Source organism: Aulonocara stuartgranti (assembly GCF_965226115.1).
Source record: "Aulonocara stuartgranti genome assembly, chromosome: 12".
Classification (NCBI taxonomy): domain Eukaryota; kingdom Metazoa; phylum Chordata; class Actinopteri; order Cichliformes; family Cichlidae; genus Aulonocara; species Aulonocara stuartgranti.
This window is the reverse complement of record NC_138948.1, coordinates 20,931,238-20,943,401: the sequence shown is the minus strand read 5'-3', so window position 1 is coordinate 20,943,401 and position 12,164 is coordinate 20,931,238. Positions and strand designations below refer to the sequence as shown.

At 40.3% G+C, this 12,164-nt stretch overlaps 1 protein-coding gene across 3 annotated transcripts; it reads left to right on the top strand.

Annotated features, from left to right (window-relative positions):
- The first annotated feature begins 2,245 nt into the window (after positions 1-2,245).
- Positions 2,246-11,087, top strand: tent2 (terminal nucleotidyltransferase 2). Of its 3 annotated transcripts, none has more exons than XM_082553989.1 (15): positions 2,246-2,318; positions 2,669-2,826; positions 5,127-5,228; positions 5,331-5,586; positions 5,693-5,807; positions 5,885-5,973; positions 6,083-6,140; positions 6,416-6,482; positions 6,573-6,649; positions 6,801-6,929; positions 7,020-7,063; positions 7,550-7,686; positions 8,671-8,762; positions 8,868-8,947; positions 9,043-11,087. In XM_082553989.1, the coding sequence occupies exons 2-15, from the start codon at positions 2,705-2,707 to the stop codon at positions 9,127-9,129; spliced, it is 1,455 nt and encodes a 484-aa protein (XP_082410115.1). In that variant the 5' UTR covers positions 2,246-2,318; positions 2,669-2,704; the 3' UTR covers positions 9,130-11,087. The 3 variants fall into 3 exon arrangements, with proteins under 3 accessions (XP_082410115.1, XP_082410116.1, XP_082410117.1); XM_082553990.1 differs by having other exon boundaries at positions 2,275-2,322; XM_082553991.1 differs by lacking the exons at positions 2,246-2,318; positions 2,669-2,826 and adding an exon at positions 2,851-3,814.
- Positions 11,088-12,164: the final 1,077 nt, after the last annotated feature.

Genomic DNA, 12,164 nt, shown 5'->3' with positions numbered 1-12,164 from the left:
ATTACCACAGCCTCACGGGCTACACCCCCACTCTCCCGCCCAGACTATTCCACAGCATTTCCACTCACTCTTTATTAGTTGTGTATGTCCTAATCAAATCAAATCACGCGCTTCTTCAACACAAAATCAAAAGCATGTCTCTCTCTCTGATTCACCAAACTGACAAATTATCAGTCCTTATCAATATTTGTAATATTGGTTCCCATGAATTAAAACGTGCTGCTGTAGCTTTATTCGAGCTTTACTATTGATCCAAGCCCCCCACACCTCCCTCCCTGCCATAACCGCTCCACATCTGGCTGATGCTGATGCATCCGCTTCCCTCCTACTCAGTTCATGTCAGTATTGAACTGCCGACGTCACGACACCATCCTCCGCAGTGACGTCACTCGGAGCTCTAGAGACCGATGCCGTTTGATGCTTTATGAGAAGTTTACTGGGAAGTAACCTCCTCACTAGGGCTGTAAAGGAAACATTATTCCGCTAGTGTAATAGGTAAATTCCTACTTTAATATTCTGTTTGTTTTTTTCTCTCTGTGAATAGCAGCCCCAGGTGATGCAGAGAACAGGTCGTTTATTTCTGAAAATAGGAAAAATAAAAATAACCCTTAGAAAAATAAATAACCCATTATTTTGTTTGTTGTCCCTGCTCGTTGCAGCTCAAAATATGATATGATATGATATGATATGATATGATATGATATGATATGATATGATATGATATGATATGATATGATATGATACACCCATACAACTTTCATTTGGGCTTATTGTTTGTAATTCCTGCATATTTGTTTTTTTTTTTAAATGATATTCTTCTCCAGTTTAAGGGTCATGATTAGTCTACAGGTGCTGTTTTGTGAGTTGTTGTTGTTGTTGTTTTTTTTAATGTATCTGTTGAGTAACCAAACCCTAGAACAGCATCTAATTCTGGGGATACAAATAATATGAAGCCATAAAGTGTAAGCACATCTTGAAGAAATAGAAAAATAGAAAACAGCAAATAATTTATTTAAAAGCAGTTGGTTAATGAAAGCAGCCTATCTTTTATTATGGTGTAGATTTATTAGCCTACCTTCTCACAGTAAGGTCATGTCTAATCACTGAAAAATGGACAGTGTGGAAGGAGAAAATACATTTTTTCATATCAGCTAACAATGATTTAAATTTGTGAATTTTTAACAGCTTAATAGTAGAGAGTGTGGAGAGTGAAGTGAGGATATCTTTTGGGACCAAATCCTAAAGCTTCTCAACAGACAATAGATAATAGATAATATGAAAGGAGCCATTGTGATTTTACTAGGCTTTATCTGATCCCCTGCCCACATTCAAATTAACCTCATTTGAATACACAGCATTGTGCAAAAGTCTTAAGCCACCCCTCATTTCTTTATACTTTCCTCACTTTACCTTTTTATTGAGCCACTTAACACTGACTTATGATGAATCAGTGAATCACGATGCAATGAACAGGCATCTAATTTAAGGGATGAGCCTACGTGGTCTCTACTCATAACAGAGAACTTAGCAAAGAAGCAATTTCAAATTGTATGTTTAGCAGCCTGTCGCAAAAACTGAAAAAAAACAATCCCATTTCTTTAATTTAATCTGTGAAAAATGCACAGACTTTGACAGACATGAGAAAGTATTTTTGCATTAAGATGATTCCCAAGGAAAGACTTGGCATATCTCAAAACTGTGTGCAGTGTGGCCTTAAAAATGTTGTTAAAATGGGACAAGGTGAGCGCAAAAGAAGAACTGGTAGGCGAAAAAAAAAAAACGATCTACAGCAGATGAACAGTATCTGAATATAGATACTAAAATCAGGACAAATCCAGCAAAGACCCAGCACAGGTGTGGGGCTGCATTTCAGGCAGTGGTCTTCTGGATCTTATTGACGATAGAATTATAAACACAGAAAAGCATTGGCCAACTGTGCAATACCATCTGAAAAGCATCTGATATGCATCAGCTTCATTTTTCAGAATTGCACTGATTCCAAACACACTGCCAGTGCAGTAAGAGCATAGTTGAACAGAAAAACACATTGTGGAGCACTACGAGTCATGGATTGGCCTCCCTAGAGCCGGGATCTCACCATATATCATAGATCATACATAACAGTGTGGGATCATCTCGACAGAAAACAGAACAAAAGGCAGGCAACATGCAAAGACGAGCTGGGTGGGTGTTTCCTTTAAAGAACTCGCGGATACGGTCCCTTTAACTCCCTTTTCATGACGTCATGGCATCAATGCGGAAGTATGTACGCAGGAAATTAGCATCTTCAGTTTTGTTTACATGTGACATGCAATTTGGTAGGTGTGTTCGTGTTTTTTGGCTTCAGGTTTTGGGTGAATATTGTTAGAATTTACTGACACATTTCTCCAGGTGCCCCCTTCATTACAAGCATCACAGAAACGCCTTTAATTTTTACTGTTGTCTTCAACGATGTTTAAATTAGCTAGCTAGGCGCTGCTAGTCACCAGCTAGCGAATGTTAGCTTGCTACACTGCGCGTTAAAGTTTCGATTTCCCGAGTAACTTTTCATTACTGTTAATATTATTATTGGATAACAGATGACGCCAGTTTCTCAGTTGACGGTTTCTCTTCCGGTACTCATGATATGGGCTTCAATATCTTTTTTCTTCTTCTTTCGTACCATCAGCGAAGTTGATGCTGGAGCTCTTTAAAGAACCACAGCATGTTCCCCCGCAGAACTACCCCACCGAGGGGACGATCAGCCTACAGTAACGGTCTGCATCCACCGCCACCGGCGCCCCAGAGCTACGATTACAACCACCAAAGTCTGCCAGGTGTCAACAGGTGAGTCCCGTGAATGGAAAAAGTCGAGTATCAGTGTCGGGGGTGTACTGGACAGCAGTTGTTTCAAGGTGAACTGCAGTAAACTTTGTTAGCTGTGGTTGAGATTTCCTGTTGTGTCGGTGCGTTTTGTTTAGAGCTGCAAGGGCTGGTTGATTAATGTTGATATTATTGATAAGTGATCGATTTTATTTGGCACCTTTTTTATCGTTGAATAAGCGCTGTAGTCATTTAAAAATAAAAAAAGTGAAAGAAGATAGTAGTTTCCTATATATGAGACTGGTATGATTTTTCTTTTTACTTGATAGAAAACTGATTATGTAAATATGGATTCTGGTGCTCAGACATTACACATCATTTTTTAATTGGCCAACTGGTCTGCTGGAAATTACAACAGGCAGTGTTTGTCAATTTTATTATAGTGAACTTCATTTAAAAGTCTTGATGTGGGGAAACTGAAATGTTGTTGTGTACTGATAACACTAAATTAAAATGTAAAAAGTATTCACAACAGGAATTTTTCATCAAATTTGGCCAAGCAACAAGAGAGGATGCATATATTCAGTGTACACTCACCAGCCACTTTATTGGGTACACCTGTTTGAGGCTTGTTAAAGTAAATAAATATCTAATCAGTCAATCATATGGCAGCAGCTCAGTGCATTTAAAATATTTAGACATCCTTGAGATGACCTGCTGAAGTTCAAAGTGAATGTCAGAATAAGGAAGAAAGGCTATTTAAGTGGCTTTGAACAAGGCCTGGCATGTTGGTGCCAGACAGGCTGGTCTGAGTATTTCACAACCTCCTGATCTGCTGGGATTTTCCCACACAACCGTCTCTAGGATTTACAGAGAACGGCCCGAAAAGGAGAAAATGGCCAGTGAGCGGTAATTCTCTGGGTAAAATTTCCTGTGTTTATGTCATATGACAGAGGAGAATGGCCAGACTACTTTGAGCTGATAAGAAGCCAACAGCAACTCAAATAACAAGGTTTGTAGAAGAGAATCTCTGAATGTACAACACATCACACCGAACAGCAGCTGGGCTGCAACAGCAGAAGACAACACTGGGTGCAACTTCATTCAGTTTAAAACAAGGAACTGTAGCTGCAATTTCCATGGGTTCACCAAAATTGGACAACAGAAGACTGCTGTGACGTTCAAATGGGAGCGGGGAGGGTCAGAATTTGGTATAAATGGCATGAAAGCATGGACCCATCCTGCCTTGTATCAATGGTTCATGCTAAGGCTGGTGTAATAGTGTGGGGATATTTTCTTGGCATATTTTGAGCCTCTTAGTATGAACTGAGCATCATTTAAACACCACAGCCTACCTGAGTATTGGTGCTGAGTGCTTCATCCCTTTACCACAGTGTACATGTGTGGTAGCTACTTCCAGCAGGATAACACACCATGCCACTAAACTTAAATCATTTTAAACAGTTTCTTGAACATGGTAGTGAGTTCTCTGTTCTCAAATAGTCTCCACAGTTTTCAGATCTTAATCCAATAGAGCACCTTTGGGATGTGGTGGAACAGGAGATTCACTTTTCGGATGTGCAGCTGACAAATCTGCAGCAACGGTGTGATCCTGTCATGTCAATATGAACCACAATCTCTGAAGAATATTTTCAGTACCTTGTTGAATCTATGACATTGAAGAATTTTTGGAATCCTGAAGGCAAAAAAAGGAAAAGGGGTCCATCCCAATGCTAGCAAGGTTAACTTATGGTGAGTTTGTATGTCAAGTGTTGCTAAGTATAGAATCTCTTGAGATTGAGATGTCAGCATACCTTCATTCCTCTGAACTTCTAAAGTCTTGCTCCTGACAAGCACCAACCATATTATAAATATATCCATCCACTTTTCTAACCGCTTATCCACTTCAGGGCAGTGGTGGGGCTGGAGTCTTTTCCACTTGTCATTGGGTAACACAGAGAAGCAGACAACCATTCACACTTGCATGTCTGTCTTTGGACTGTGGATAAAAGTTGGAGTATTCAGAGAGAACATGGAAACTCCACACAGAGCAGCTCCATGGGTTTGAACCCACAACCCTCTGTCTCGCAGTCATTTTAAATACAAAATCCAATAATAAATATTGCATTCTAACTTTTATCACATTTGTTAAGGGCAAAGGCCAGGCGTCTCGCTCTGTATGGATTCATGCTTCGTGGCACCCGAGTGAAAGAAAACAAAACAAAGAAACTGAAAAGTTATCTTTTTTTCATAATTTATTAGTGGTTGCTTGTTTTAGATGTTTGTGTTCTGTGCAGTAAAATGTGCATATGTGTTTTTGTAAGCTTTCCTAGACGTGAGAGATTGCCTTCTTATGAATGGAACCCCTCACCATCCACCTCTACTGTTCAGCCTCGTCACATGCCAGCTATGATCAATGGGCGCAAGTATGTATTACTATTTATCGATCCAAGAATAAACCACATTTGTCCAAGTACATTGCCTTTTACATGTCTTATCACCTTTCTTTGTCTTCGTGCGTCTTCCAGGAGGCAGAATGATCAGTTCAGCGCTCATCACGTGAAGCGCCAACGTGTTGACACCTCCAGACACCACTTAAGCAGCCCACCTTTAGTTCATAGCCGGCCTCCACATCATCGTACCGACCGAGCGGTGGCACAGCCCTCAAGATTATCCCTCACTGGTTTTGATCACTCTTATCCCGGTCCTAACTTAGACATCCGCCCTCAGGTACCCGCTGTGGTGAAAAGCTCCAGCAGTCTGCATGCCAGCACTACGGAAAAGGTAAATTCAGAAGGACTTAGTCTTTATCTAATAAACGTGAAGTCTGAGCATGTTTACGTGTAGATCTGTTTGGTTTAGTCAGCGTCACATGTTTATGTGCCCTCAGCTGAGTTGTCAGATGGTGGAGCTGTTTGAGGCGTGCCAGCAGCAGCCTTCAGATTTGGAGCGGAAGGAGGTGTGCCGCGCTCGTCTGCAACAAGACATACAGCAAATCTTTCCATGTATGTATGACCTGTACATCCACATTCTGCTCTGTCTTGCTGCTTTGATTTTTATTCACCATGTGCCTTTCTCACAGCTGCGCGGCTTTACTTGACTGGATCATCTATGAACGAATTGGGCTCCCGGTGCAGCGATGCTGATATATGCCTGGTTATCAAGGGAAATGTAACTACCTTTGTTTCTGTACCGTAAATGTCATGGAAATGTGCAATCATAGATACTGACTTCCTGACTTCCTCTTTAACACTTGCAGTGTTCCTTCTTTTTGTTCCAGAAAAAGACTGATGCTCTTCGTGTTCTTGGTCGTCTCCTAAAGTTGTTCAAAACCCTCTGTAAGTAATCAAATACCAAATCATCTATAAAAACAAAATTCATTGTTAACTTTTAAACGGCCGTACACATGTCTGTTTTTTGCATTTATCTAGTAAGTTTTCTTAACCAAAAATACAATTATTGGTGTCCTTTGTGAGCTCTGATATGAAGATTTTCCCTTAGAATTATGCTTTTGTCACTAGGGGGAGCTGTTCACTTAGTGGAAAATGGGTTTCTGTTTATAGAAAATGAAACAAATGACAATGGATCTCATGATGTTTGCTTTGATTTTCAGCATATGTAGAGAGGAATCAGCTGATCAGAGCCAAAGTGCCAATCCTCAGGTTCAGGGAGAAAGGCAGGTGAGAGCAAAGCAGTTACTGGAACAGTCATCATCAAATCAGAAAGCAGATTTATGATGTTTATGATTCTCTCCGGTCTTCACTCCGTAGTGATCTGGAGTTTGATCTGAATGTCAACAACACAGTGGGCATCAGGAATACATTCCTTCTGAGGAGTTACGCCTATGGTGGGTGAGACGGTCAATAAGACCAATTTTGTTCATGGCAGCAGCTTTTCAAACTTCAGCTCTGCCTGTGATCATTTGTTTTTAATCCAGCTATAAGCAACGCATAGGTTACTTGTTCTGACATGCTGTGTTTGTTTGGTCTCTCTTACAGCTGATCTCAGGGTAAGACCCATGATCCTCGTCGTCAAGAAATGGGCACGGTACAATAATATCAATGATGCCAGCAAAGGAACATTAAGCAGCTACACGCTGGCGCTGATGGTCCTGCACTACCTCCAGAGTCAGTACAGTCACACGTGCAGAAAAGATTCCTCCCACTTGTTCTTTTGGCTTAGACTGACTTGATTTGTATATGATGCGTTTTCTGTAGCTCTTAGTGAACCTGTCCTCCCATCTCTACAGAGGGACTACCCAGTAAGTATCTTCTTTGCATTTTCAGTCATTGAAATCTCTTTTTGACAATGTTGTTTTCATTTAAAGCCATTTATAAACAATATTCTTTTTCTTTTGTAACCTACCACTTATTAAGATAATTAGCTACTTGACAAACTGTTTAAAGAATCTCTAATGGCTCAGTCACACTAGAGAAAAATAAGACAAAAACTGTGATCAAACTGGCTGCAGTCACTTTAAGACAGGCAGGTGAAGGTTTGCAAATAAGCGCCATCTAATTTATAAATGCAGACAGACATGCCGACACGTTGCTGGTGGTCTGAGTCAGCTTGTGCCAGCAAGTGCAACTCATCCATGATGAGTTTCTTTGCATTAGTGGATTCAACTCAACTGGTTGCATTCTTGTTATGTTCCTATATAAAAGCAAGGTTTCTGAGCGTGTGTCATAAAGTCTCCTTCACTGCTTTCCTTATTATGTTTTTTTGTCCCGTGTCTTGATTTTAACAGGAGTCATTTAATCCTTTAATGAACCTGGACATGGTTCCAGAGGGACCCAAACACATCCCTCCCTACATCTCGAGAAACCAGTCCTCTCTGGGGGAGCTGCTTTTAGGATTTCTCAAGTACTATGCCACAGATTTCAGGTATCTTCCAATGAGTATCATGTTGAGTGGCTCTTTACCGTGTTGGTTTTCTTACTCCCTTTCTTCATCTCCAACTCTCCTCGCCAACTCCTCCTCCCTCTCAGTCCTCCGTTTCTCCTCACTGTCTTCTGTCCTGCTTCCTCCTCCCTGGTTTCATGTTTCTTGCTGAGGGGCAGGAGCAGGTGAGACCTTTGGCCTTACACAGCACTACCATGACATACCACGATCCCTGAATATTGGTGCTGAGTGCTTCATCCCTTTACCACAGTGTACACGTGTGGTAGCTACTTCCAGCAGGATAACACACCATGCCACTAAACTTAAATCATTTTAAACAGTTTCTTGAACATGGTAGTGAGTTCTCTGTTCTCAAATAGTCTCCACAGTTTTCAGATCTTAATCCAATAGAGCACCTTTGGGATGTGGTGGAACAGGAGATTCACTTTTCGGATGTGCAGCTGACAAATCTGCAGCAACTGTGTGATCCTGTCATGTCAATATGAACCACAATCTCTGAAGAATATTTTCAGTACCTTGTTGAATCTATGACATTGAAGAATTTTTGGAATCCTGAAGGCAAAAAAAGGAAAAGGGGTCCATCCCAATGCTAGCAAGGTTAACATGCAGTGGCTATATATATATATATAAAAAAAAATTTCTTCGGCTTATTTTTTTCAAAAACAGTGTCAAATATTTTGTTCCTGTATTTTATTGTGCCTATCTGGTGTTCCCTGCTACATGGTTATGTGACCCTCTTGTAATTCTGATAAAAATAAGGGCTAGGTTTGTTTTTTCTTTGTTTTCATGACTTAAACTAAAGCTATCTCATTCTTGGGAGAAACTTAATCTGTCTGCACTCTGTTTGGAATAAAGTAGTATGCAAAGGCACTGCTGTAGTCCTTGAGGCGCTTGAAGATTGCGTTAACCTTCAGTCTAACGAGCACTGAGTGTAATCCCTTTCCTGTTGCTGTCTTTGTCTTGCAGTTGGGATAAACAGGTGATTTCTGTTCGAGAAGCCAGAGCGTTCCCTAAGAACAATTCTAAAGAGTGGAATAACAAATTCATATGTGTGGAAGGTATGCAGTTTATTGGAAGTAACAGGCCACAGCCACCACCATTTAACATCAGCATCGCTGTGAGAAATGTCCACAGTAATCCAACAGTGACTCCTTTTGTTTCAGAGCCTTTTGAAAGAAATAACGTCGCCAGGGCCGTCCACGAGAAGCTCAAGTTCGATGCCATTAAAGCGAAGTTTGCTGAGGTACGTTGAAGTTTTGATAACCGTGTTCGCTCTTCATTCTCCAAGCCACTACGGGCCAGATATGAGTTATTCATAATCGGCTTCTGTCTCCTCAGTCGTGTCGGTTACTACACGAGAGGAAGGAGCTGAACTCGATCCTCCCTTTCAGAGCCATCATCATTAAGGAGTCATCCAGGGGATGAGAGATTCCTCTAATTAGATGAGCTAACTGGTGTCCTCTACCTCAAGACCGTCTCCTGAAACAGTGCAACAACATGTTGATGCTCTGAGAGAGAAACCCTGCTGCCCTGGCACCTTCATGGCCGCTTCCGTATCTGTTTTTTCTGTGGCTGTAATATTCAAAATGGACCACCGACTTCAAATGCATTGCTGTCAAATTTGTGTAACGGAGGATAATACAGTATTTGAGGGAAAATTTTATTTTATAGAGATGCTAGAGGCCTCTGAAATTAAAATCCTGTTACCTAAACTGATGACAGAAAAATGCTGAACCTGTTATAAGAGATGGATATTGCTGCTATATGGCCCGTTTTCCCTGCAGGGAATATGTTTATCAATGAACTGGGAGATGACTCTTACATAAAGTTAACTTCAATGGAAGCAGCAGCATTTTATTTTGAAGGGCGAGTCCCAGCCACTGATCTCGGTTAAATTTCCACATTATTAGAGCCATACTGCACAGCGTTGTATTTAAAAACGATTCATCTCTGCCACGTATTTACATGTACAGTCTGTCATGGTTCTGTCTGGACCAACTTGTAACATCAAAGTTTATTTTTTATTTTTATAGGTCAACAGTGAGAATGTGGTGGATTTAAACACGTCAGACACTTTCTGCTTAAAACCGCATTAATTGCCCTCTAGTTTCCCATGCTCACCGCCTAAAGCTTAAGTCAGTGTTGTAATTTGAAGTGCCCTTATTATACTCATTTAAAGGCTCCTAAATGTCATTTGGTTCTGCTAAAATTCTTTACACGCTTCAAAGTGCAAAAGAAATCTCCCACTGCTTTGCTGCCTCTGTCTGAAACACACCTTTTGTTGTCTGGAGCGCATAAAAATTCTCGTATTCACTCTTGCAGTCGTCTGCAGAATATTTGGTGTTCGATTTCTCGTAGCTGAAACATTTTATAGCTGGCTACCAGAAGCTGTACGTACTGCAAGCAGCTGCCTGCGCCTGGACTTAATCAGGTCCCCACTGTTTGTCAGAGGGCATATCAGACTAGCTTAGGTGGGGAGGTTGCCAGTTTGTTACCTAGTGATGTAGATAAGTAACTGTAGAAAAGCGTGGATTGCAAATGAGGTGTTTCAGGCAGTTAAACAGCTGCTTTTTGGCTGTTATAACTTTGTAAGCCTTTTATATGCACACAAACCTTTCAACAGACTTAAGGAAACCCCCAAAGCACGATAAGGGTACTTTTAAGTCACTCGAGGGCTGCAAAGAGGCCAGACTCTAGATTTTCCCCTGGTCCATATGTCCTGCATCAAGAACTCATTGTCTGGTGTAAAGGCTGTGCAGTGTCATTTTAGAAATGTACTTGATGAATTTGGGCAAAACACCTGTTATCCACTCATGTTTGGATTACTTATACATAGGTTATTTAAAGAATTTACACTTTGTGTAAATTTGTCTTTTCTTTCCTGTTTTTGTACATTTTGTGAATTCCTGACTTTTAAATGTTTATTTAAAAAAAAATTAAATCTCTAAAGATGTATGATTGTTTTCAATGTATATTTTGGAGCTTCATGTGAAGTCCACTAAAATCTTGGCTATGCAAATAGCGCCAAAATCAGATTAAATTGTACACAGGCTTCGTTTTGGGGGGTGTTGTTCGTAATCACATGTCAGACCATTTGAAAATGTAACCAGCAAATTAAGGTTTATGGACTTTTTTTTTCTATAAATACCTTGCAAATGTTTTGGAGCCACCTTTTATTTCTTTATGTTTTCTTTCCGAGGGTTCAGACGTTCTTGAGCAATAGTTTTCCAGGTTTTCTGGAGGTCTTTCAAGGTTTTTTTTTTTTCTTTTGGACATTTACTGCTTATTCATCCATTTTCCCTTCGGTTCTTTTTTTAATGTTGTTTATTGACTTAACACTGATATGTGAGTCATTAAAAATCACACCTACCTTAGGGGATGAACCAGTGTTGTGTCTACTTAAAACAGACAATTTAGAAAAGACTGAATCAATACTGGCACATTTCAGAATGGTGTTCATTGTGGCCTTTTGATGAAAATGGACAGGATCAAAGTAGAATGTATCTACAACAGACTAACAGTACTTCAATGCCATGTGAGAAATGCATCTGGCCCTTCAGTTTATACATCTACTGATCGCTAAAGCCTTAGCAGAAATGCTCTGGTGAATGTCAAGAAACCATAAGCAAGGGAAACGGGGACAAAAGGCTGAGCTATGCCAAGTGAACATGAACATGAATTTGACTGCAAATCAGTGGCAACAGGTCAGAAATTAGAAATTTTGCATTCAAGTTCCAAATTGTTATCAATATGCACAGAGGAGTTCAGGAGAGAGGTACAACATTGAGGGTCTACAGCGTTTGTAAAACACAGTGGAGGGTCATTTCAGTCGGTGTTGGGGGATCTTTTGAACACAGACAAGCAGCCATGCAATACCATCTGGAAACCATCTGATTGGCAACAGCTTAATTTTTCAGCATGAAAATGATCACAAACACAACAAATGAATTAAAGCACACTTGGACAGAAAATCTCTGCATTTATTTCCCATTTTCTTAGCAAAATATAAGGCTTAAAAGACTTTTGCTCAGCTGTATTAAGAGAATTTCCCAAGCACAGTGATGCAACCATTCAAAGACACATCATTAACCAGTTATACAATATTTTATTTATTCTGCATCAATCCACATGCGCTGTGCTTAACTTGGAACAATCATATCCATGGATGTGACAAGTCGGTGATCTTTGGTTTCCTCAAGGTAATGCAGTTTATTCAACCTCACCCTTCACGAGCTTATGTGTATAATCTTTTCTAAAGCTCTTTAGAGAAATTATGATCTTTTTTATTATATTATTTGCAGCCTCCTCTGGCAGCAGTGTGCCGCTTGCTTTTTGTTCTATGGTTTGACGCTCTATTACAACTTGTTTTATGACTCCTGTATAGTTCTGGTCAGCGGTTAGATAGCTTACAAGATATGTGGGTGTGTGTTGCCACCAGCAGCGGGGTGGCAGGCGTAGTG

Bases quoted from the DNA above. Each gene is read 5' to 3' on its own strand.
- tent2 (XM_082553989.1), top strand. From the start codon at position 2,705: ATGTTCCCCCGCAGAACTACCCCACCGAGGGGACGATCAGCCTACAGT. The intron at 6,930-7,019 runs GTCAGTACAGTC...CGTTTTCTGTAG, and splicing joins GGTCCTGCACTACCTCCAGA to CTCTTAGTGAACCTGTCCTC. The intron at 7,687-8,670 runs GTATCTTCCAAT...TTTGTCTTGCAG, and splicing joins TACTATGCCACAGATTTCAG to TTGGGATAAACAGGTGATTT.